The following is a 24,671-nucleotide window of genomic DNA, read 5'->3' as shown; positions in this document are numbered from 1 at the left end:
GTCAGCGTGGGCCCGGCCCGGCCAATGGGAGCGCGGCGCTCGCTGCCGGCCTTCGGGCGCCCTCCGGTGGCGCCGCCGCCCTGGATGGCGCCCCCTGGTGGAGGCGCCGCGCACGGGCAGCGCTGGGGCGGGACCCGGCGGGGCGGGCGGGGCGGGACCGGGAGGCGGCGGCAGCGCCGGACACAACGGGCTGAACCTCCCCCACCGCCCCCCGGTGCCTGGGCCGGGGATGGGGAACGTGGAGAGCGCGGACGGGGAGGCGCTGCCCCGGGGCCCGGGAACAGCGGCGGCCCCGGGGGGAGCCGGTCTCTTCGCCCCGGGAAAGATGCCGATGCCGGAGCCCTGCGAGCTGGAGGAGCGCTTCGCCCTGGTGCTGGTGAGAGGCCGACCCCCGCCGCGCTCCCCAGTTCCCGGTGCTCACCCTCCGTCCCCGGTGTGCCCCCCGGTGCGCTTCGCCCGTTCGCTCCGTCCGTGTTCCCGCTGAGCCCCCTCCCGGTTCATCCCTTCCCGGGACTCCTCCCGATGCGCTCTCCCGGAGCAGTTGGCGGGCACCGGGCACCGCCGGGACGGCACCGCCGCCGGGAGCCGCCAGGGACGGGCGGGGAGCGCCGGTGCCCGCGGGGATGGGCAGCGACCGCGGGACCGCGGGGGGATCCCCACCCGGGACAGCCCCGGGGGTGACGCCACTCCCGGTGCCACCGCGGGGGCCCCTGAGGCCCGGGGACTTTGTAAACCGGGAAAGTCCGGTCGGGGCAGCGCGCGGGGCTGGGATTCCCCGCTGGGTGCGGGGGTTCCCGGTTTCCCGGTGCATGAAGTGGTTCCCGGTGGGCGCGGGTGCCCTGCGCGGTTCCCGGTCCGCTGTCACTGCCGGGGCGGTGGCCACTCTGGTGCCACCGCGGCCCCGGGACGTGGCTCGCCGGTGTCCCCGGTGCCACCGGGACCGAAGGGTCCCACCGGCGCTTGGGTGGCCCCGGAGCCGTCCCGGTGGCCCCTCCGCGGCGCCGGCTTTGTTTTGGGTGGGGGGGACACCGTGGCTGGGTGACACCGGTGCCCCCCGGCCCCCGCCATCCCGGTGGGAGCCGCCGCCAGCGGAAGCCGCAGCCGGGCAGGAAATGCCGAGTGCGGTCCCACGGGGCTCTGGAAGGCGAAATCGGGGCACCGAGGGGCACCGGGGGCACCGGCGTGGGCGCGTCCCGCCGGTAACGAGCGGCTCCCGCCCGTCCCGCATCCCACGCGGGGCCTGTGGCGGGGGGGACACGTCCTGCCGGGCGACACCGGTACCGGGGGGGGTCACTTTGCAGGGTGGTGGCACCTGCCTCCCCCAAAATGTCCCCGCGGCCGTCGGCAGCTCCCGGTGCCGTCCCGGGGGCGGAAAATATTCCATCATGTGATGGAAGCCCGGCGGCCCCCGGGGGCGAGGATCCGCCCCGGAGCCCCCCCAAGCCCCGGTACCGCCGTTTCCCGGTGGGATTCAAGCCCGGGATAGCCATGGGGGGCTCCCGGTGGGGCGGACGGCGGAGGGGAAGTGCCCGGCCGGGAGCGGCCGCGTTCCCACCACAAAGGCAGGAAACGGAGCGGCGGGAACGCCGGGACGGGCGGGCGGCTGCGCTTCAAAGCCCCCCGCGGGTGCCCCTCGCCCCCAGGCGGGGTCTCTGGGCGTCCTTTCCGCCCCCGTTCCCAGCCAGGCCCGGGGTTTTACTGCTGGGCAAGGGGGGACAACCACAGCCCCGTGGGGAGGGCACGGTGCCCCTCGGGGGGCAGTTTTGGTGCTGGTGGTCAGTCTGTCCTGATGGTCAGTCTGTCCTGGTGGTCAGTCCCTGCTGGTGGTCAGTCTGTCCTGGTGGTCAGTCTGTCCAGGGGGTCAGTCCCATGGGAACCGTGTCCAGGGGTGCGTGGCCTCCCGCCGGGCTCTGTCCCGGTTTCCGGTGGGATCGGGACGAGCAGGGCAGGGCTGACATGGAGGGGTGGAGCAGCTCCTGATAACGGGGCTGCCCCGGGCTGTGTCACTCGGGTGGCATCTCCCACCAGGGTGACATCACCCAGAGCAATGCCATCTCCCACCAGGGTGACATCGCCCACATGGGCTGGCATCTCTCCCTGGGCTGGCATTGCCCATCAGGGCAGTCAGAGGCTCTCTGGCATCCCTGGTGCCCACTGTGGCACCCCATTTGTCCTGTGCCACATCCCACTGGGGTCTTCCCAATGACCCTGGACCAGCACCAGAGCCTGGCCTTGTGCCCAGTGTCCCAGTGAGCAGCCACCAGTGCCAGGCTTTGTGCCCGGTGTCCTGGGGAGCTGGCACCAGTGCCAGGCCTTGTGTGTGGTGTCCTGGGGAGATGGCACTGGTGCCAGGCCTTGTGTCCGGTGTCCTGGGGAGGTGGCACTGGTGCCAGGCCTTGTGTCCGGTGTCCTGGGGAGGTGGCACCGGTGCCAGGCCCCGTGTTTGGTGTCCTGGGGAGGTGGCACCGGTGCCTGGCCCCGTGTTTGGTGTCCTGGGCAGCTGGCACTGGTGCCTGGCCCCGTGTTTGGTGTCCTGGGCAGCTGGCACTGGTGCCTGGCCCTGTGTTTGGTGTCCTGGGGAGGTGGCACTGGTGCCTGGCCCCGTGTTTGGTGTCCTGGGCAGCTGGCACTGGTGCCTGGCCCCATGTTTGGTGTCTTGGGCAGCTGGCACTGGTGCCTGGCCCCGTGCCACGGTCGGGAGCGGAGGCTGCGGTTGTGGCACGGAAGCAGCTGCAGACAGGAAGGATGCGTCAGGGATGGAGAGATTTGGTGCCGCTGGTGCTTGGCACGTGGCCCCAGTGGCACTGCTGTGCCCGTGCCACATCTGTGCCCGCTGGTGCACCCTGGTGCCAGGCGCTCTGGCCATGTCACAGCTCAGGGTGCCCTTAGAGGGGACCGTGGCTGTGCTGTGGGTGCTTTTTGGGGCCACCCAAACTGTGCCATGGGTCCTGGTGCCCCTTGGGGGGCACTGTGGGTGCTTTTTGGGGCCACCCAGGCTGTGCCATGGGCCTCGGTGTCCCTTGGGGGGCACTGTCCCCATGTCCCTCAGGGTGGCACCCACCCTGGTGCCAGGCGCTCTGGCAATGTCATGGCTCAGGGTGCCCTTAGAGGGGATCCTGGCTGTGCTGTGGGTGCTTGTTGGGGCCACCCAAGCTGTGCCATGGGTCTCGGTGGCCCTTGGGGGGCACTGTCCCCGTGCCCCTCAGGGTGACATCCCCCCTGTGTCCCCAGAGCTCCATGAACCTGCCCCCGGACAAAGCTCGGCTGCTGCGCCAATACGACAACGAGAAGAAGTGGGACCTCATCTGTGACCAGGTGGGGCTGGGTGGCCCGTGGAGGGTCTGGGGAGGGGACAATGCCGCCGTCCCAATGTCACCAACACCCTCCTGTCCCCTCCCAGGAGCGGTTCCAGGTGAAGAGCCCACCCCATGCCTACATCCAGAAGCTGCGCAGCTTCCTGGAGCCGGGTGTCACACGGAAGGTGAGGGGCTGGGGGCTTTGGGGGAGCCTTGGGGGGCTTTGGGGGTGCCTTGGGGGGTTTGGGCAATCTGGGGGGGCACGGCTCAGCCTTGCTTTGCCCCCAGAAGTTCAGGAGGAGGGTGCAGGAGTCCACCAAGGTGCTGCGGGAGCTGGAGATCAGCCTGAGGACCAACCACATTGGGTGAGCGGGGGGTCCTGGGGAGGGGCTGGGGGGTCCTGGGGATGGTTTGTGGGGTCCAAGCTGGGGGTGCAGAGTTCCGGATGGCTCGCGGGGTCCCGGCGGGGATCGGGGGTGCTGTCACCAGCCCCACGCAGCTGCAGGGGAAGCCGGAGGCGCTGCAGGAACTGGGCCGGTTCCTGCCCCGGCCCGCGGGCAGCTCCCGGGGGCGGATGCCGGGGCGGATGGGCCGCCGATGACGCCCTGAGCGAGGCAGCGTGGCCAGATCCCGTCCGGCTCCTCCCGACAGACCGGAGGGGCTCGGTCGCTTCCATCCCCGACCCACCCCGGGATGATGCCCCGGAGCCGCGCAGGGCGCGGGCGGGACGGAGCCGTTCCCGGGGGATGTCGGGGACATCGGCGGGGGGTTCCCGGTGGCACAGCCGTGCCCGGGGCGGCTCGTGCACGTGCGGGCTGTTCCCCGCCGCCGGCCCCGCTCGTCCCTGCCCACGGAACCCAAAATAGCAGCAGCCGGAGACAGGAAACGGGCTGGGGCGAGGGGGCTGGCGGCGGCAGGAAAGGGGCGGCCGCGGCCCCCGGGGCTCCCTGACGCACGGCGGTGGGGTGGGCTGGGGACCCCCGGTTCTCCGGGGTGAACCCCTCACCCCGTGTACCCCCATCCCCTCCTTGCACCTCACGATTGCACCCCAAGATCCTCCCAGGGGTCGGGGACCCCCTGTACCCCCACCCGCACAGCACCTCACAAGTGCACCCCAAAATCCTACCAAGGATCGGGATGAATCCCCCACCCCCTGTACCCCCACCCCCTTCTTGGCACCCCACAACTGCACCCCAAAACCCTCCCAAGGGTCGGGGACCCCCTGTACCCCCACAGCACCTCACAATGCACCCCAAGACCCTCCCAAGGGTCGGGAGGAACCCCCCACCCCCTCCTTGGCACAGCACATCTCAAGTGCACCCCAACACCCTCCCAGGGGTCGGGGTGAATCCACTCCCCCCTCCTTGCCCGTGGGCACAGCACCTCACAATTGCACCCCAAAACCCTCCCAAGGGTCGGGATGAACCCCCCACCCCCTGTACCCCCACCCCCTTCTTGGCACCCCACAATTGCACCCCAAGGGTCGGGGCACCCCGAATCCCCTCCTTTCCCCACGACGGGTGGGAATGGGGGTGCAGCCCCATCCCCAAGCTCCGTTTCCCGCCCGCCCCGATCCCTCCCTGCCCTGCCCTCCTCAGATAACCCCGCGCTGGCGCTGGCACCGCTGATAACGGAGGGGCTGCACCCACCAGGGCAGTGCCCGCACCGGCCCCGTGCCAGGACGGGGGTCCCGGTGTTGGAGGGGGCTGTGCTGGGGGGGTCCCGGTGTTGGAGGAGTCTGTTCTGGGGGGGTCCCCGTGTTGGAGGGGGCTGTGCTGGGGGGGTCCCCGTTTCCCCTGGGGCTCTGATGGGTTCCTGGTGCCGCAGGTGGGTGCGGGAGTTCCTCAATGATGAGAACAAGGGGCTGGATGTGCTGGTGAATTACCTGTCCTTCGCCCAGTGCGCCGTCATGTGAGTGGGGTCGGGGGGGTCTCTGGGTGAGGGGAGGGGGCTCCAGGGAATCCTCGGGGAGTGTGGAAGTTGCCGGTGGCCGTGGCAGCTCCCTGATACCGGCTGGGTCCCTTATCAGCCCTGAGGCAGGGCGGGACCAGCGCGTTTCTGAGGGATGCGGGAATTTCAGACCCTCCCTGGCTGCTCTGGGAATTCCTGAGCCACCCTCGTGCCTCTGCCCACCCTGCGAGTGCCCACTTGGCACCTGCTTCAGTGCTTGCATCTGTGCTGGAGCCGTGTGCCCGCTGCCAGAGCTGCCAGAGCCCTGTGCCACCTGCCAAAGCACTGTGCCCGCTGCCAGAGCTGTGTGCCCCCTACCAGAGCCCTGTGCCACCTGCCAGAGCCCTGTGCCCACTGCCAGAGCTGTGTGCCCCCTACCAGAGCTGTGTGCCACCCTTCAGAGCTGTGTGCCCCCTGCCAGAGCTGTGTGCCCCCCGCCAGAGCCCTGTGCCCCCTGCCCAAGCCTTGTGCCCCCTGCCAGAGCTGTGTGCCCCCCGCCAGAGCCCTGTGCCACCTGCCAGAGCCCTGTGCCCGCTGCCAGAGCTGTGTGCCCCCTACCAGAGCTGTGTGCCACCCTCCAGAGCTGTGTGCCCCCCACCAGAGCTGCCAGCGCCCTGTGCCCCCTGCCAGAGCCCTGTGCCATCCACCAGAGCCTTGTGCCTGCTGTCAGAACCCTGTGCCCTCTACCAGAGCCATGAACTCACTGCTATAGCCCTGTGCCCCCTGCCAGAGCCCTGTGCCCCCTGCCAGATCTGTGTGCCCGCTGTCAGAGCCCTGTGCCCCCCTTCAGAGCTCTGGGCCCTGTGCCAGATCCCTGTGGCCCCTTCCAGGGCACTGTGCCCCCTTCCAGGGCACTGTGCCCCCTGCCAGATCTGTGTCCCCCCTGCCAGAGCCCTGTGCCACCCACCAGTGCCTTGTGCCCCCTCCCAAAGCAGTGCCCCCCCCGCCGTGCGCGTGTTCCCCCTCCAGGTTGGATTTTGAGGGCCTGGAAGGCGCTGAGGACGGTGCCCTGGAGAAGCTGCGCTCCTGGAGCAGATCCATCGAGGATCTGCAGCACCCCAGCGCCCTGCCCGCCCCCTTCACCAGCAGCCTGGCACGCTCTGCCCGCCAGACCGCCCTACGGTACGTGCCCGGGGGATGTCCCACTCTGGGGGGACGTCCTGCCATGGGGGTACGTCCTGCTGCAGGGCTCTGGCTGCTTGCTGAGTGCTGTGCCAGTGTGCCATGCTGTGTGCCATGCCGAGCGCTGTCCTGCCATGGTGCCACTCACCGCCCTGTCCCATGCCACCTGCATGGCACAAACGCAGTGCTGTGCCTCGCCCTTGGTGTGCCACATGTGTCACAGCCTGTTCTGCCTCTCGTGCCCGCGCAGGCCTGGCACTGCCATCGCTGTCTCGCCATCCCGCCTGTCCTCTGCCCCCGCGGCTCCGCTCACCCTGCTCTGGCTGTCCCCCCGTGCCCCGGGGTAATGCACCCCGTTTCTGCTTCCAGGGCCGGGGTGCCCCTCTCTGGCTGTGCTCTCTCTCTGTCCCCTCCGTGCCCACCTCGCCGCCCGCCAGGTAAGTACCGGCTCTCCGGGGCCAGCCCCGTGCCCGCCTCTGCTCCGCCTCTGCACGCTCTGTCCCTGTCACCCTCTGGCTGCCTTTGTCCCTCTGAATCCCTGCTGGCTGTCCCCACGCTGTCCCCCCCGTTGGTGCCAGCCCCGCTCACTGTGTGCCCTGTCCTGCAGCTATGGCACGCTGCCCAGCCGCAGGGCACTGAAGAATTCACGCCTGGTGAGCCAGAAGGACGATGTTCACCTCTGCATCATGTGTCTTCGGGCCATCATGAACTACCAGGTACTGTCACCACATGGTGGGGACACCGTTGTCACCGCTGCCACTGTGGCTGACGCTGGTTTTGCTCTCCATCCCCACAGTACGGCTTCAACCTGGTCATGTCTCACCCCCACGCCGTCAACGAGATCGCCCTGAGCCTCAACAACAAGAACCCGAGGTGAGGGAGGGGCTGGCAGGGTGGGACAGGGGTCCTGGAGCTGGCAGGGGGTGGCACTGATGGTGATGGTGACACTGATGGCGATGGTGACGCTGTGGCCAGGATGAAGGCGCTGGTGCTGGAGCTGTTGGCTGCTGTGTGCCTGGTGAGGGGCGGCCATGAGATCATCCTGGCGGCCTTTGACAACTTCAAGGAGGTACAAGGGGAGTGGGAACGGGGCTGGGATGGGGGAATGGGGGGAGACAGGACCAGGATGGGATGGGGGAACTGGGGGAGACAGGAGTAGGGTGGGATGGGGGGAATGGAGGGAGACAGGACCAGGATGGGATGGGGGAATGGGGGCACCAGAATCAGGCTGGGACTGGGGAGAGGACCCCTGGAATAGAGGAACTGGGGTCCCCAGGAGCAATCTGGGATGAGAGGAATGGAGGGAGACAGGACCAGGTTGGCATGGGGGGAATGGAGGGAGACAGGACCAGGTTGGCATGGGGGGAATGGAGTGCAGGGGTTGGAGGGATCAGGGAAGATGAGGAATGGAGGGTCTGGGAGCAGCAGGACCAGACTGGGATTGGGGAAGTGGAGTCCAGGAGATGAGAGGAGGGTCAGTGGCTGGGGGGCCACGCCGGGTGAACCCCATTTCTGCCTGCCCAGGTGTGCAAGGAGAAACACCGCTTCGAGCGGCTGATGGAATACTTCCGCAACGAGGACAGCAGCATCGACTTCATGGTGGGACACCCTGTCCTGGGTGAGGGGGAGGCTCTCTGGGGGGCCAGGAGGACTCCTGGTGACGCCAGCCCTGCCTGCAGGTGGCCTGCATGCAGTTCATCAACATTGTGGTGCACTCGGTGGAGGACATGAACTTCCGCGTCCATCTCCAGTACGAGTTCACCAAACTGGGGCTGGAGGAGTTCCTGCAGGTATGGGAGGGGGTCGAGGGTCAGGGGAATTGTGTTGGGGGGCCCCCCCATCCTTGATGGTGCCTTTGTGCCCACAGAAGTCGAGGCACACGGAGAGTGAGAAGCTGCAGGTGCAGATCCAGGCGTACCTGGACAACGTCTTCGATGTGGGGGGGCTGCTGGAGGATGCTGAGACCAAGAATGTGGCCCTGGAGAAGGTGGAGGAGCTGGAGGAGCACCTGTCCCACGTATGTGAGCACAGGGGGATGTGGGGATGTTCCTTGCTGGGTCCCAGGGAGGTCAGAGGTGACACCAGGGGTGTCCCCGAGCTGCTGTCACAGCCGTGTCCCTTTCCCCAGCTAACGGAGAAGCTGCTGGACCTGGAGAACGAGAACATGATGCGGGTGGCAGAGCTGGAGAAGCAGCTGCTGCAGCGAGAGAAGGAGCTGGAGGTGGTCAAGGTGTGCTGGGGGGGGGGCTATAGGGGCTGTCGGGAATGGGGAAGGGTCCCGATCCCCCCGGTGTGACCCTCGCTGTCCCCAGGAGACCTACGAGCACACGAGCCACCAGGTGCACACGCTGCGCAGGATGATCAAGGAGAAGGACGAGGCTTTCCGGCGGCACTACGGCTCCGAGCCGCCCCCGCTTCCCAGCGGGGCCGAGCCGCCCCCTCCGCTGCCCGAGCCCTCGGAGGAGACCCTGAGACCCCCGGTCCTGCCCCCCGTGGAAGCCGCGCCCCCCCCGCCGCCCCCTCCGCCTCCCCCGCTGCCGCCCCCCGCGCCCCCGCTCCCAGGTGAGGAGGAGGGGAAGCTCCTGGGGCACCCAAAATGGGGCAGCTCAGAGCTGCCAGAGGGGTGGGACGGGTCCCAGGCAGGGATGTCCCTGGTGCTGGGTCACACCCGAGGGTGGGTGGTCCCCAGAATTGGGGTCTCACCCCCTACCTCTGATGGCTCCACAGGGAAATGTCCCCCGGCCCCGCCGCTGCCCGGGGCTTCACCCTCCATTGCCCTCACCGTGGGGCTCTCAGGTACGTGGGGATGAGGGGGACCACGGGGTGGGGACAGGGGACAGGGAGGGTGTGGGCACTGGATATGGGGACTGGGACAGTGCAGGGACAGTGGGGACAGGGGGCAGGGGACAAGGAGGGTGTGGGGAGTGGGACAGTGCATGGACAGAGGACAGGGAGGATGTAGGGACTGGGACAGTGCTGGGACACGGGACATGGGACAGGGAGGGTGTGGGTTGTGGGGCAGTGCAGGGACAGTGGGGACAGGGACAGGGGACAGGGAGGGTGTGGGGAGTGGGACAGTGCAGGGACAGTGGGGACAGGAGGATGTGGGGACCATGGAGACAGGGACAGGGAGGTGTGGGGAGTGGGACAGTGCAGGGACAGTGGGGACAGGGAGGACATGGGCACTGTAAGGACAAGGGACAGGGAGGGTGTGGGGAGAGGAACAGTGCAGGGACAGTGGGGACAGGAGGATGTGGGGACCATGGGGACAGGGATGGTGTAGGGACTGTGTGGACAGGGAGGACATGGGAACTGTGGGGACAGGGACAAGGGACAGGGAGGATGTGGGGACCAGGGTGCTGGAGTCGCAATCCCCAAGGAACACGCGCTCAGGGGACCCCAGCACGGGGATTGGGTGACCCGGGGGTTGATGACACCAGGCTCAGGTGGCTCAGGGTGGGCACAGGACATGTCCCCATGCCCTGGGGGTGCTGAGCTGGCTCCCACCCCGCTGGCAGCCATCCGGATCAAGAAACCCATCAAGACCAAGTTCCGGCTGCCTGTGTTCAACTGGACAGCGCTGAAGCCCAGCCAGATCAGCGGGACGGTGTTCAGCGAGCTGGATGATGAGAGGGTGCTGGAGGTGAGCCCAGGACCCCTCTGGAGCCACATTTCTCTCCACAGAGAAAAAGCAAGGCACAACTTCCCTAGGATATTTCTGGGATTCACATTCTCTGAAGCTCAGAGAAAGGAAAAAACCAGTTCTTATCTCAATTGCTGCTCCTCTTGTTGTTCACGAGTAGGGTGCATTGTGGAAGATTTTTTACCTGAAGGGAATTGATAATTGGATTCAGGTTATTTGATCAATTATTCTGGTCAATTTGATTAACTGACCAGTTGAATCCAGGTGTGGGTGTCAGGACTGTCAGCTGACAGTCACGAGATTCTGTGCAGTGGAGTTGAGTGCTTGGCAGATTCAGTTTAGATGTAGTAATATAGTATAGAATAATATACTGTAATATAGTGTAGAATATACTATATTATAGTATAATATACACTACAGAATACACTATAATACAGTATATTACAATATGTAATATAGTACAGTAATATAGTATAGAATATACTATAATAAAGTATATTATAATATAAATAATGTAATATAGTATAGTAATATAGGATATAATATACTAATATATATGTAGTATATATATAGTAATATAGTATATAATATGCTAATATATATTATATAATATAGTATAGAATAATATCCTGTAACATAGAATAGAATATAGTATAATATAGTATATTATAATATGTAATGTAGTATAAAATAATAGAATATAGTATAATAATAGTAATACAGTATAGAATATAGTACAGAATATAGTATAGTAGTAATATAGTATAGAACAATATAGTATAATAAAGTAATTAATTAGCCTTCTGATATTATGGAGTCCTCCTCTCCACGTGGGCACCCCCAGCCCCAGTTCTGACCCCCCTGATCCCCCCAGGACCTGGACCTGGAGCGCTTCGAGGAGCTGTTCAAGACCAAGGCGCAGGGCCCGGCGCTGGACCTGGTGTGTGCCAAGAGCAAGGCGGCGCAGAAAGTGGCCACCAAGGTGACCCTGCTGGAGGCCAACCGTGCCAAGAACTTGGCCATCACCCTGCGCAAGGCCGGCCGCAGCGCCGACGAGATCTGCCGGGCCATCCACACGTATGGGCTGCACTGCGGGGGCAGAAACGGGGCAGGGAGGGCCAGGAATGGGGTGCAGGAGGGTAAACAGGGTTCAAGGGGGTCGGTTGGGGTGCAGATGGTTTGGCTGGGGGCAAGGGGGCTGCTTGGGGTTCAGAGGACATAGGCAGAGTACAGGGAGTCCTGGCAGAGGTGCAGCAGGAGTTGTTTGGGGTTCAGGGGGGCCAGGCAGGGTGCAGAGAAACTATCTAGAATGCAGAGGGGCTTGTTGGGGTGCAGAGGACGTGGCTGGGGGGGCACATGGTCTGACTGGAGTTCAGAAGGTCCAGGCAGGGTGCAGAGAGACTGTCTGGAATACAGAGGGGCTTGTTGGGGTGCAGGGGGTCTGGCCAGAGGGAGGGGGATCAACAGGAGAGGCAGGCAAGGGCTTGTTGGGGTGCAGAGGACTTGGCTGGGGGGCATGTGGTCTGACTGGCGTTCAGGAGGTCCAGGTGGGGTACAGAGGTCCAGGCAGAGTGCAGGGGCTCTGGCTGTGGTTCTGGGTGGCCAAAGGATGGGATCCAGGCTTCCCAAACTGGGCACCATGGGGATCTGCTCCCCAACACTGCGGTGCGGGGGCAGGTTCGACCTGGCGACGCTGCCGGTGGATTTTGTGGAGTGCCTGATGCGGTTCCTGCCCACGGAGGCGGAGGCCAAGGCGCTGAGGCAGTACGAGCGCGAGCGGAAGCCGCTGGAGGAGCTGGCGGATGAGGATCGCTTCATGCTGCAGTTCAGCAAGGTGGAGAGGCTGCCCCAGCGCATGGCCATCATGGCCTTCCTCGGCAACTTCGCCGAGAATATCCAGATGCTGACACCGGTACGGAGCTGGGGAGGGGGGTACAGGAGCTGCTGCAGCCTGAACCCCAGCTGAGCCCCCCTGTGCTGTCCCCCTGCAGCAGCTCAACGCCATCATCGCGGCCTCGGCCTCGGTTAAGTCGTCGCAGAAGCTGAAGCACATGTTGGAGGTGGGGATGTGAGGACAGTCCTTCATCCAGCCTCACTGTAGCTGGGTGAGGGGGATCCTGTGAGGGTCTCGCTCCCTCCTGACCCTCCAACCCTGCTGCTTTGCCCCTGCAGATCATCTTGGCTCTGGGCAATTACATGAACAGCAGCAAACGCGGCGCAGTCTACGGCTTCAAACTGCAGAGCCTGGACCTGGTGGGCAGCCCCTCCCCGGCTCCTTGGGACCCTGAGGGTCCCATCCCACAGCCCTGACCCCCTCCCCAAATCCTCCTGCAGCTCCTGGACACCAAGTCAACCGACAGGAAGATGACATTGCTGCACTTCATCGCGCTGACGGTGCGGGAGAAGTACCCAGAGCTGGCGACCTTCTGGCAGGAGCTGCACTTTGTGGAGAAAGCTGCAGCAGGTGCTCCTCAACCTAACCCATGGTCCCACCTCGCTGTCCTGGCCCCACACAGCCACTGACCTGTTGTCATTATAGTGCAAGAGTTCCATTGTCATTACATTGCAAGGGTTCCATAATACTAGAGTTTCGTACCTCCTTGATGTTTCTCTTGTAGACAGCTTCTCTAAACACCGACTCTTCCTTATCCTCACAGTAGCCAACTGACTCCAGTGCCCACCAATCCACTCTTTTATAACACTCTTCTTATTGGCTACAGCTGTGGCCTGTTAACATCAGGCCTTCTCCTAACCTTTAGTAATTGGTTCAGCTGCAACTCTTTAGGGGATAAGATTACATTCTATACCACCTTCATTTACCCATACTGTATCCCCCTACAATTCCCCTGTTTTCTTTTAATTACAGAGTTGCAGCATTTCTAGAAGTACATATTCAAATAAATTAACATTATGACCTATTCATATATTTCATTCAGAACCAATAGTTATACAGATGTTCAGACAACATATTACAGTAGGAATATATATATTCCTGAGTGTTGGTTCAGTTTTGCAGTTTTTCTCAATTTACAAAGTACTTATCTTCAAAATCTTTTATACTCATATTTAACAAACACTAATAGCTGCAATTGATATATTTTACCAATAGTTTATTATTCAAGTCCTTTTCCCCGAATCCACGGGGTCATATAGTCGAATCCTGTTTCCCCGAATCCATGGGGTCATATAGTTTAGTCCCGAATCTACGGGGTCATCCCGAATCCACGGGGTTATATAGTTTAGCATTTCAGTCCTTTCTCCCGAATCCATGGGGTCATTTCACCCAAATCACGTCGGGATCACCACTTGTTGTCATTATAGTGCAAGGGTTCCATATTACTAGAGTTTCGTACCTCCTTGATGTTTCTCTTGTAGGCAGCTCCTCTAAGCACTGACTCTTCCTTATCCTCACAGTAGCCAACTGACTCCAGTTCCCACCAATCCACTCTTTTATAACACTCTTCTTATTGGCTACAGCTGTGGCCTGTTAACATCAGGCCTGCTCCTAATCTTTAGTAATTGGTTCAGCTGCAACTCTTTATGGGATAAGATTACATTCTATACCACCTTCATTTACCCATACTGTATCCCCCTACACTGACCCATCCTGTGTCCCTGCAGTGTCCCTGGAGAACGTGCTGCTGGATGTGAAGGAGCTGGGCCGGGGCATGGAGCTGCTGCGGCGGGAGTGCGGGCAGCACGAGAGCGCAGTGCTGCGCAGCTTCCTGGGCGGCAGCGAGGGGCAGCTGGAGCGGCTGCAGCGTGACGCGCGCACGGCCGAGGTGAGGGCGGCTCACACCCGGCCTGGCACCAGCCACGGGCACAGCTGCTGGGCCACACCTCGCTCTGCAAACTCCTCGTGCACATCTGCTCATCCACACCTTGTGTTGCATGCTCCTTGTCCACATCTGGTTCTGCTCCTGGCTCTGCAAACTCCTCGTGCACAGCTGCTCATCCACACCTTGTGCACTGCTTGTCTGCCATACCTTGCTCTGCAAACTCCTTGTGCACACCTGGTCAGCCACATCTTGCTCTGCATGCTCCTCTTTGCACCCCTGCTTTCCTCTGCATGTTCCATGTCCTTCTTTGTCATCCACACCTTGTCTTGCACAGTTCTTCTGCACATCTAGTCATCCAAAGCTTGTCTTGCATGCTCCTTGTGCACACCTGGTCATGCACACCTTGCTCTGCATGCTCCTCTTGCACTCCTGCTTTCCTCCATATGTTCTGTGTCATTCTTCATCATCCACACCTTGTCTTGCATGCTCCTTGTACACACCTGGTCATAGAAACCTTGCTCTGCAAACTTCTCATGCACATCTGATTCTGCTCCTGGCTCTGCACATTTCTTGTGCACATCTGGTCATCCACACCTTGCTCTGCATGCTCCTCTTTGCACCCCTGCTTTCCTCTGCATGTTCCATGTCCTTCTTCATCATCCACACCTTGTCTTGCATGGTTCTTATGCACACCTTGTCATCCACACCTTGTCTTGCATGCTCCTTGTGCACACCTGGTCATCGAAACCTTGCTCTGCAAACTTCTCATGCACATCTGATTCTGCTCCTGGCTCTGCACACTTCTTGTGCACATCTGGTCATCCACACCTTGTCTTGCATGGTCCATGGGCACACCTGGTCATCCACACCTTGCTCTGCATGCTCCTCTTTGCACCCCTGCTTTCCTCTGCATGTTCCATGTCCTTCTTCATCATCCACACCTTGTCTTGCATGGTTCTTATGCACACCTTGTCATCCACACCTTGTCTTGCATGGTCCATGGGCACACCTGGTGGTCCACACCTTGCTCTGCATGCTCCTCTTGCACTCCTGCTTACCTTTGCATGCTCCATGTCATTCTTCATCATCCACACCTTGTCTTGCACGGTCCTTGTGCATACCTGGTCATCCACACCTTGTCTTGCAAACTTCTCATGCACATCTGGTTCTGCTCCTGGCTGTGCACACCCCTTGTGCTCTCCTGCCTTCCTTTGCATTCTCTCTGTGCATTCCTTTTCACTCACACCTTGCTCTGCACGCTCCTCGTGCTCTCCTCCCCTGCTCTGCCCACACGTGGTGCCCACCATGCCTTGCCCTCCCCCTGTGCTGGGCACTGCCTGTGCCTAACCCTGCTCCTGTGCCAGGACGCCTACAACACCGTGGTGCGGTATTTCGGCGAGAGCCCCAAGACCACCCCCCCGTCTGTCTTCTTCCCGGTTTTTGTCCGCTTCATCCACTCCTACAAGGTGAGGTGGGGCCAGGAGGGGGTACCCTGAAGGTGAGTGGCTCCATGGTGGGGGAAATCTGACCCCTCCCCACCTGTGTGCCCCGGCAGGACGCGGAGCAGGAAAACGAGACGCGCAAGAAGCAGGAGGAAGTGATGCGGGAGAAGCTGCTGGCACAGGAGGCTAAAAAGCAGGAGAAGGTTGGTGGAGGCAGCCAAAGGGTGGTTTGGGGAGTAGGGGGCACGGAGGGGACCCCTTTGTCCCTCACCTGGACCCCCTGTGCCTCCCTCGCAGCGGAACAAGTGGCAGCAGCAGGAGCTGATCGCGGAGCTGCGGCGGCGCCAGGCCAAGGACCACCGGCCCATGTACGAGGGCAAGGATGGCACCATCGAGGACATCATCACTGGTACGGCCCCCTCGGCCCTGGCCCCCTGCCCTGGCCCTGCCAGCCACGGGGGCTGACGTGTCCCTGTCCCCCCGTCCCCTGCCCGTCCCCCCGCAGCGCTGAAGAGCGTCCCCTTCACTGCCCGCACGGCCAAGCGGGGCTCCCGCTTCTTCTGCGACCCGTCCCACCACGACGAGTCCAGCTGTTAAGAGCCCAGGTACCACCTGCATGCCTGGATCCCCCTGGATCCCACCTGGATCCCCCTGGGTTCCCCCTGACCCCCGCATGCCCCCCTTCTGCACGCCCCCCCCTCCCTGCATGTTGTCACCCCAGGGTGTCTGGTGTGCCCCAGGCCTTTGGATTGGGGCAGGATCTTAATGCAAGGCTGGATCCCAGCGCTGGATCCCAACACAGAGCTGGATCCCAGCACAGGATCCCAGTGCAAGGCTGGATCCCAGCACTGGATCCCAGTGCAAGGCAGGATGCCAGCACAGGGTCCCAGCACAGGATCCTGGTACAAGGCTGGATCCCAGCACAGATTCCCAGCACAGGATCCCAACTCAGAGCTGGGTCCCAGCACAGGATCCCAGCACAGAGCTGGATCCCAGCTCAGAATCCCAGTGCAAGGCTAGATCCCAGCACAGGATCCCAGCATAGGATCCCAGTGCAAGGCAGGATCCCAGCACAGAGCTGGATCCCAGATCAGAATCCCAGCAGAGGATTCCAGTGCAAGGCTGGATCCCAGCACAGGATCCCAACTCAGAGCTGGATCGCAGCACAGGATCCTGGTGCAAGGCTGGATCCCAGCACAGGATCTCAATACAAAGCTGGATCACAGCTCAGGATTCCAGATCAAGGCTAGATCCCAGCACAGGAATCTTGGTGCAAGGCTGGATCCCAGCACAGGATCCCAGCACAGAGCTGGATCTCAACACAGGATCCCAACATAAGATCCCAGTGCAAGGCAGGATCCCAGCACAGGATCCCAGTGCAAGGCTGGATCCCAGCACAGGATCCCAGCGCAAGGTTGGATCCCAGCACAGGATCCCAGATCAAGGCTAGATCCCAGCACAGGAATCTTGGTGCAAGGCTGGATCCCAGCACAGGATCCCCACAAAGGATCCCAACACAAAGCTGGATCCCAGCACAGGATCCCACTGCAAGGCTGGATCCCAGCACAGGATCCCAGTGCAAGGCTGGATCCCAGCACAAGATCCTCACACAGGATCCCAACACAAAGCTGGATCCCAGCACAGGATCCCACTTCAAGGCAGAGTCTCAGCACTGGATCCAAGTTCAAGGCTGGATCCCAGCACAGGATCCCAGCATAAGGCTGGATCTGGGTGGAAGGCCAGCTCCTGGCACTGGATCCCAGTGAAATGTTGCTGCCCAGCATGGAGTCCTGGCACAGGATTCCAGTCCAGGATCCTGGTGCAAGGCTGGATTCCAGCATGAGATCCCAGTACTGGATCCTCATGTAAGGCTGGGCCCTGGCAGGATCCCAGTACTGGATTTTGGAGCAAGGCTGGATTCCAGCACAGATCCTACTGCAATATTGGATCCCAGAGTGGGGTCACTGGATCCCAGGGCAGGATCCCAGTGCACTCCTGGGTCTCAAGGTGGGATCCCAGCACAGTACTGGATCCCACACTGGTATCCCAGTGCACTCCTGGGTCCCAGGACAAGGTCCCAGTGCACTGCTGGGTTCTGGGCAGGATCCCAGGGCAAAACTGGATCCCAAAGCAGGGTCCCAGTGCAAGACTGGATGCCAGGCTGGTATCCCAGTGCCCTACTGGGTCTCAAGATGGGATCCCAGCACAGTACTGGATCCCACACTGGTATCCCAGTGCACTACTGGATGCCAGGCTGGTATCCCAGTGCCCTACTGGGTCCCAGGAGAAGGTCCCAGTGCACTCCTGGGTTCTGGGCAGGATCCCAGTGCAAGACTGGATGCCAGGGTATGGTCCCAGTGCCCTGCTGGAGCCCAGAATGGGGATCCCAGTGTGTTACTGGCTCCTAGGCCAGTGCCTGGAGGACTCAGCCTGTGGTGCCTGTACTCTGGGGGGGTCACCTGGGCACCCCCTCAGGCCAGGCCAGGTGTCCCTGGCTCTGTCCCTGACTGTCCCTTCCATCCCACAGCCCGAAGGTGGATCCGCCTGTAGCCCAGCAAGGCAAAGGAGCCCGACCGGGGGGCAGGGGAGGACTGGGGCTGCCTCAGCCCCTCCTCACCCCCCTCTGCCCCCCAAGTGCCCCGTGAGGCTCCGTCCTGCCCTGACACCACGTGGAGCAGGGCCAAAGTGTCCCCGTGCCACCATTCCCACGGGTGACATCCCTGTGCCTGGGGAGACCCTGCACCCCCTGCCCACCCAGGGCAGAGGCCAAATCCATCTGTGGTGGGGCCCCAGCATCAGGAGCTGACCCATGGGGTGCTCCCCTCCCTGTCAGGGTCCCCTTGTCCCTGGGGGGGCTCAGAGCCCCCAGCCCCACTAGAGGACCAGAGGGACCCCTCCACCCCGCGCTCGACACTTTGACCACTGAGGTGAACACTAAGTGCCAAAAAAAAGGGACCAAAGCCAGGCTGGGGGGGCACTGGGAGAGGGGCAGGATGGTGCCCCCCACCCCAAGACCCCCCTGCCCTTTCCCCCCCACAGTGACTTTTTGTACATGTGAAATATATGGAGTCTTTTACATGGCCAGTGCCTGATTTGGGGGAACGTGGTGGGGACACAGAGGCAGCCCAGGAGTTTGGGGAGCCTCCCCAGGCTGTGGTTCTGTTTCTGGGGGGGCAGGGAGGGGGCACAAAGATGTGCAGGGACCAGACATTTGGCAGAGCTTTGCAGTGCTGTTATTAAAGCTGTGGGATTATGGAGAAGGGGGGACCTGCTTTGGGGAGGAATTGGGAGCCCCCCTGCATCCCCAGCCCCATTCCGGTGTGGGGTGGTCCCAGTTCACCCCATTTTTGGTGGCTATGGGGGACTGGGAACAGACTGGAGGCTGGGAGGGGCTGCAGGGGGAGCAGGATGAGGTCCCAAGGGATTGGAGGGGCAGGATGGCAAAAAGGGCTTGTGGGGGTGGCCATGGGGGTGCTGGGAGGGGCAGGATGTGACCCCAGACCCTCAGCAGCAGCACAAGGGCCTGGCCTCCCTCGCTGAGCCCCACCAGCCCAGGGATTAGCCCTGAAACAGGGAATAAAAGTTTTCCCTAATCCTCTTGGGGGGATTACCAGCACTGCCACACCCAGGGTGGGATCTGGCCCGGCCTCAGCCCCCCCAGCACCGCTGCTGACCTGGGACCTTTTAATCCACCCACACAAACCCCCTGCTCCATCATGGGGGACCCTCGGAGATGCTGTGGGCAAAGATGCTGCTGTCCGGCCGTGTCCATCCATCCATCCATCCATCCGTCTGTCCGTCCGTCCGCCAGGTTTAGGCAGGTCCCACCTGCCCTCAGTGACATCCAAGCACCCAAGTCCCCAGTGCCCAGGGCAGGATCCCAGTGCACATCCTGTTCTGTTCCCGAGGGTCACTGGAGATGCTGCAGCCAAGGACACTTCTGCCCAGCCATGTCCATCCATGTTGATCTGTGTCCGTCTGTCCATCCATCCATCCATCTGCCGCTCAGGGCAGGATCCCAGTGCACATCCTGCTCTGTTCCCGAGGGTCACTGGAGATGCTGCAGCCAAGGACACTTCTGCCCGGCCATTGATGTTGATCTGTGTCCATCTGTCTGTCCATCCATCCATCCGTCCGTCTGTCTGCCAGGCTTAGGCAGGTCCCACCTGCCCTCAGTGACGTCCAGGCACCCAAGTCCCCAGTGCCCAGGGCAGGATCCCAGTGCACATCCTGTTCCCAAGGGTCACTGGAGGTGCTGCAGCCAAGGCTGCTGCTGCCCAGCCATGTCCATCCATGTTGATCTGTGTCCATCTGTCCATCCACTGGGCTCACTGCCCGTTCCCTACATGAGCTCAGTGACATCCACCCACACAAGCCTCCAGCACCGTCCCACACCTTCGGAGGTGCTACAGGCAAGGACACAGCTGTTCATCCACACCCAGCTGTCCATCTGTCCATCTGTCCATCCGCACCCAGCCCTGCCCGGCCGTCCATGAGTCCATCTGTCCATCCGCACCCAGCCGTGCCCGGCCGTCCATCAGTCCATCTGTCCATCCGTGAGGCTCCAGCCGGTCCCTACGTGCCCTCGGTGGCACCGTCAGGCTCGGACGGGCGCCGCTCCCCCTGCGCCGCGGGCGCTGCCAGGCTCTCGGCCTGCAGGAGCAGGTTGCAGCCGAGGAAGAGGATGGCAAAGGTGACGGCGAGGCAGAGCACCAGGACCACGGCGATCTGGGCGGCCTCGCTCGCCCCCGTGTCCTCACGGGTAGCGTTCATGTCCCCCTCCTCCTCCTCCTCCTCCTCCTCCTGGTCTTCCTCCCGGGAGCCGAGTGTGGCGGTGACAGACGGGAGGGTTTAAGTGATGTCAAGAACTGTCTGATCCTCCCTCCACGGCCCCCCTCACGCTCGCTGGCGCTGGGTGCCCCCCCTTTGCTCCGCCCTGGAGCCCCCCTGGAGGGGTGCAGAGTCCTGTAGGGAAGGGGGAGTCACCCCAGTCCCCTCCCGAGGTGCCCTGGGGGCAGTTGGGGCTCCCCATTCTGCCTGTCCCCACTGCAGGCACTTGGCCCCACAGCACTGGGGAGCAATGGGGACCCCATGGCTCAGGAGACCCCCAGCTCAGCTCCATAGCACTGGGGAGCAATGGGGACACCACGGCTCAGGGGACCCCCAGCTCAGCTCCACGGTGTGAGCGTGCCATGGGGACCCCCAGCTCAGCTCCTTTACACTGGGGTCCCCCAGCTCAGTCCCATGGTGTGACTGTGCCATGGGGACCCCCAGCTCAGCTCCTTTACACTGGGATCCCCCAGCTCAGCCCCATTACACTGGGGTCCCCCAGCTCAGCCCCATGGTGTGAGTGTGCCATGGGGACCCCCAGTTCAGCTCCTTTACACTGGGGAACCCCAGCTCTGCTCCATGGTGTGAGTGTGCCATGGGGACCCCCCAGCTCAGCCCCACAGCACTGGGGTCCCCCAGTTCAGCTCCATTACACTGGGGACCCCCAGCTCAGCCCCACAGCACAGGGGTGCAATGAGGGTCCCCCAGCTCAGCCCCACAGCACAGGGGTGCAATGGGGGTCCCCCAGCTCAGCCCCTTGGTTTTGGATGTGATGGGGACCACCAGCTCAGCCTCAGCATCCATTCCCCCCTCCCATGGCTCCCACAGCCAGGATGTGACCAGGCTCCATGTGAAAGCAGAAATTCTTTTATTTTTGGGGCAGCTCTGGCCCCCCAGGGACAGGAGTGACACTGGGGACAGGTGGTGGTAAGGGACACGGCCAGCACTGGCTGTGTGGCACCAAGTGTGCTGCAGAGGGGTGGGGTGGGGTGTCACCCTGATCCCCAGCACCCTCTGCCAGGCCCCAGCACCCCTCAGGGCTGGTGCCACACGTGCCCTGAGGACTCACCCCGCTCATCAGCCAGGCTGGAGCCACTGAGCCAGTTCTCCAGGATGGCCAAAACCCCACGGCATAAACCAAGGAGCAGCAACCCCCAAATTACAGGCTAGGCCAAGCCAAGCTCCTCCCAGAAGCTTTCTGGAGGTGAAGGAGGGGAATCCAAGCAGAGTCACTGCCCCAAAAGTGTCACAGTGACCCTGCCTGGGTGACACCAGCCCTACAGCGCCAGCGTGTCCTTGATGAGCCGGCGCATGGTGGTGGTGACCGAGGTGCCCAGGGAGTCCGTGATCTGGTAGGAGATCTTGTACAGGTAGGGCTGCACGTCCTTCAGGCTGGTGTCAAAGACATTGTCCACCTCAGACTGGGTGGGCATCTTGGGCAGGTACTCGTGGCGGTTCATCACCTCCACGATGTTGATGATCTTCTCGCAGAGCTTCTCCCCCACCTTCTCGCGGCAGATCTGCCGCTCCTGCTCGTTGGCCAGGTTCACCACGTTCACCTTGATGGTCCAGAGCTCCCAGGGAATGCACTCATCTGAGAAGGGCCACCGTGATTTCTTCTTCTGGTAGAACTCCAGGGAGATCTGCCCCATGCCGTCGGAGCCGGAGCTGCGCAGCGCATCCTGCGGGACAGCACGGGGCTCACGGGGGAGCAGGGACTGACCAACCCCTCCCCAGGCACATCCCACTGGGTTCTACAGAATATCCTGAGCTGGAAGAGACCCCCAAGGATGATCCAGACCCACCCCAGCCCTGCACAGCACAGCCCAACAATCACACCCTGTGCCTGAGAGCGGTGTCCAAACACTCCTCGAGCTCTGGCAGCCTTGGGGCCATGACCAAATCCTGGGGAGCTGTTCCAGCACCCAATCACCCTGTGGGGGAAGGAGCTGTTCCCAATATCCATCCTACCCCTTCCCTGCCACAGCCCTATCCATTCCCTCAGTCCTGTCACTGTCCCAGGGAGCAAAGACCAGAGCTGCCCTGGGGATGAAGCTGACGAGTCTCCTCTCAGTCTCCTCCAGCCCTCAGCTGTTGTCTTATATATCAAGAGTTCCAACATCATTATAGTGCAAGGATTCTATACCCTCAGAGTTTTGTGCCTCCTCGATGTTTGCTGTAAGCAGTTCCTCTATGCACTGACTCTTCTTGGTCCTTGCAGTAGTCATCTGACTCCAGATCCCACCAATCCACTCTTTTATACCACTTGTTCTTATTGGCCGCAGGTGTGGCTTGTTAAGATCAGGCCTGCTCCTAATCTTTTAGCAATTGGTCCAGCTACAATCATTGGGGGATAAGATTACATTCTACACCACCTTAATTTACCCATACCGTATTCCCCTACACTCAGCTGCTCCTTTTAATCCACCCACACGAGCCCCCTGCTCCATCCTGGGGGACCCTTGCAGATGTGTGGCTTCCCCTTAAAACCTTTCATGCTCCCCGTTTTCCCTCTCACCTTAAACTCCCCCACAGCCTTGCGGAGCGCCCGGTCGAGCTCCTCGGAGGAGACGCGCACGTAGGCGAAGTCGATGAAGTCGCAGTCCACGTCCTGGGTGCCCACGGTGCCAATGGAGTAGGTGCCCTCCTTCTTGTAGTGGAACTTGCCGGTGCTGCGGTGCAGCAGGACGGTGTGGAGCACGGCCAGCATGGCCTCCTCCACCTGCCTGCCCTCCACCGACACCTCCAGCACCTCGGCGCGGCAGTTCATGGCAGGGCCGGCGCTGGAGGGGCCACAGCAGCGGCTGCTGAGGGGACACCAGGGTGGCAGGAAGGGGTTGGATGCAGCCTGGTTTGGGTGACAGCCCCTCTGCCACCCCCCTGTATGCTGGTGTCCTGGTAGCCCACAGGGACCCACCCAGGTGTGCTGATTTGAGTCCCCCCCCATGCCAAAAGGACCCAGGCGCTCTGGGTGCAGATCCCTCATAGCCCCAGATGTTCTGATTTGAGTCCCCCACGTGCCAAAAAGATCCAGATACCCTTTGTACAGACCCCCCTATAGCCCTACAGAGACCCAGATGTTCTGATTTGGGTCCCCCACATGCCAAAAAGATCCAGGCACCCTTTGTACAGACCCCCCTATAGCCCTACAGAGACCCAGATGTTCTGATTTGGGTCCCCCACATGCCAAAAAGATCCAGGCACCCTTTGTACAGACCCCCCCCCATAGCCCTACAGAGACCCAGATGTCCTGATTTGGGTCCCCCACATGCCAAAACAACCCAGGCACCCTCGGTATAGACCCCTCATAGTCCCCCATAGCCCCAGGTGTCCTGATTTGAGTTCGCCACATGCCAAAATGAGCCAGGCACCCTTGGTATAGACCCCCCCATAGCCCCAGATGTCCTGATTTGAGTTCCCCACGTGCCACAAGGATCCAGGCACCCTCGGTACAGCCCCCTCCCATAATCCCCACAGAGATGGGGTTGGTTGAAATCCCTCACATCCCACAGACATGGGCCCCCCACACACCTCACAGAAGCTCAAGGGGGTCCAGGACTGGGTGTCCCAAAGGGATCCAGATGTCCCAGGATGGGACCCAAATATCCTGGTCAGGTCTCCTCATGGACACAATACTCCTGAGGGACCCCAATGTCCTGATCGGGTCCCCTTAGGGATCCAATACCCCAGAGGGACCCAAATGTCCTGCTCAGGTTCCCTCAGAGACCCAATATCCCAGAGGGACCCAAATGTTCTGCTCAGGTCCCATCAGAGATCCAAGACCCCTGAGGGACCCGAATGTCCTGGTCAGGTCCCCTCAGGGACCCAATACCCCAGAGGGACCCGAATGTCCTGGTCAGGTCCCCTCAGCGACCCAAATGTCCTGCTCAGGTCCCCTCATGGATCCAACACCCCTGAGGGACCCGGGTGTCCCGGTACGGGCCCACCCCCACCTCAGAGGGGCCCGGGGGATCCCGGTTGGGTCCCCCAAAACACCACACAGGCCCAGACGTCCCGGTCCGAGCCCACCTCAGTCTCCCACGGAGCGCCTCAGGCTCCCTCCAGGCTCGAGGCCCCGGATCCCCCTCAGTCCCTGGGCCCCCTCAGCCCCGGCCCGGCCCCGGTCCCCCCTCGGTCCCTGGATCCCCTCACCCCCGGCCCGGCCCCGGTCCCCACTCACCGCCCGGGCCCGACCATCTGACGGCACGGAGGAGGGAAGTGGATCATCCCATCTGCTCGGGGGGGGTCAGAACACACCACCGGCCACCGTAGCCGCTCTTCCTACCATGACCACCGTGTTTCATCACTCTGAACTTGATTCCTTTAATATTTTTCCCCTTCGGTGCCGTTCCCGCTCGCGGGGTGTCACCGGGGGCGGAATCGCCGTTCGGAATCTGTGGATTCCCCTCTTCGCTGCTTGGTTCGTTCCCAAGGGGCCATAGAGCTGCAATGCCGCAGCCCGGAGCGGCTCAGGGGCTCCACTGCGCCCTCTGTGCTGGAGGCTCCGCGGCGCCGCTACTGCAGCGGGGCCGGTGTCCCCTGCTGACCCCTGCGGGGACAAGGCGACAACGGGGGGGACACGTGTGGGGACACCGGACACAGGGGCATA

General features: G+C 62.1%; 2 protein-coding genes and 1 long non-coding RNA gene across 10 annotated transcripts; 1 reads left to right on the top strand and 2 right to left on the bottom strand.

Moving 5' to 3' along the window:
• The first annotated feature begins 94 nt into the window (after positions 1–94).
• On the top strand, positions 95–18,310 carry FMNL3 (formin like 3). Of its 6 annotated transcripts, none has more exons than XM_071456038.1 (27): positions 95–376; positions 3,232–3,315; positions 3,401–3,481; positions 3,588–3,661; positions 5,124–5,207; positions 6,216–6,368; positions 6,976–7,084; positions 7,165–7,241; positions 7,344–7,437; positions 7,893–7,967; positions 8,048–8,158; positions 8,236–8,385; positions 8,497–8,598; positions 8,681–8,930; positions 9,096–9,164; positions 9,887–10,011; positions 10,886–11,088; positions 11,689–11,923; positions 12,003–12,071; positions 12,184–12,264; positions 12,346–12,475; positions 13,633–13,793; positions 15,155–15,256; positions 15,346–15,435; positions 15,530–15,641; positions 15,738–15,837; positions 17,760–18,310. In XM_071456038.1, the coding sequence occupies exons 1-26, from the start codon at positions 230–232 to the stop codon at positions 15,827–15,829; spliced, it is 3,060 nt and encodes a 1,019-aa protein (XP_071312139.1). In that variant the 5' UTR covers positions 95–229; the 3' UTR covers positions 15,830–15,837; positions 17,760–18,310. The 6 variants fall into 6 exon arrangements, with proteins under 6 accessions (XP_071312139.1, XP_071312140.1, XP_071312142.1 ...); XM_071456039.1 differs by having other exon boundaries at positions 3,585–3,661; positions 8,239–8,385; XM_071456037.1 differs by having other exon boundaries at positions 133–376; positions 3,585–3,661.
• On the bottom strand, positions 13,105–15,159 carry LOC139604846 (uncharacterized). Its single transcript, XR_011684111.1, has 2 exons — positions 14,660–15,159; positions 13,105–14,618 (listed from the first exon to the last, which is right to left on the bottom strand). It is a non-coding gene; the product is annotated as an uncharacterized lncRNA (long non-coding RNA).
• A 2,603-nt stretch (positions 18,311–20,913) lies between the features above and the next one.
• Positions 20,914–24,392, bottom strand: ATG101 (autophagy related 101). Of its 3 annotated transcripts, none has more exons than XM_071456156.1 (3): positions 24,243–24,392; positions 22,581–22,869; positions 20,914–21,744 (listed from the first exon to the last, which is right to left on the bottom strand). In XM_071456156.1, exons 1-3 carry the CDS (start codon positions 24,287–24,289, stop codon positions 21,340–21,342), a joined length of 741 nt encoding a protein of 246 aa, XP_071312257.1. In that variant the 5' UTR covers positions 24,290–24,392; the 3' UTR covers positions 20,914–21,339. The 3 variants fall into 3 exon arrangements, with proteins under 3 accessions (XP_071312257.1, XP_071312259.1, XP_071312260.1); XM_071456158.1 differs by having other exon boundaries at positions 22,581–22,866; positions 24,243–24,345; XM_071456159.1 differs by lacking the exon at positions 24,243–24,392 and adding an exon at positions 23,594–23,949.
• Between the last annotated feature and the right edge of the window lie 279 nt (positions 24,393–24,671).

The sequence above is a fragment of the Agelaius tricolor genome, unplaced genomic scaffold, assembly GCF_023055355.1.
Source record: "Agelaius tricolor isolate 1412-34295 unplaced genomic scaffold, bAgeTri1.0.p SCAF_55, whole genome shotgun sequence".
NCBI lineage: Eukaryota > Metazoa > Chordata > Aves > Passeriformes > Icteridae > Agelaius > Agelaius tricolor.
The sequence above is the reverse complement of the archived record's forward strand: the minus strand, read 5'-3'. Positions and strand labels throughout refer to the sequence as shown.

Excerpts from the sequence above, each read along its gene's own strand:
- ATG101 (XM_071456156.1), bottom strand. The coding sequence starts at position 24,289 with ATGATCCACTTCCCTCCTCCGTGCCGTCAGATGGTCGGGCCCGGGCG. Across the intron at positions 22,870-24,242 it reads CAGATGGTCGGGCCCGGGCG|CAGCCGCTGCTGTGGCCCCT; the intron begins GTGAGTGGGGAC and ends GTGTCCCCTCAG. Across the intron at positions 21,745-22,580 it reads AGGCTGTGGGGGAGTTTAAG|GATGCGCTGCGCAGCTCCGG; the intron begins GTGAGAGGGAAA and ends GCTGTCCCGCAG.
- FMNL3 (XM_071456037.1), top strand. The coding sequence starts at position 230 with ATGGGGAACGTGGAGAGCGCGGACGGGGAGGCGCTGCCCCGGGGCCCG. Across the intron at positions 3,482-3,584 it reads AGCCGGGTGTCACACGGAAG|AAGTTCAGGAGGAGGGTGCA; the intron begins GTGAGGGGCTGG and ends CTTTGCCCCCAG. Across the intron at positions 15,257-15,345 it reads GCTTCATCCACTCCTACAAG|GACGCGGAGCAGGAAAACGA; the intron begins GTGAGGTGGGGC and ends GTGCCCCGGCAG.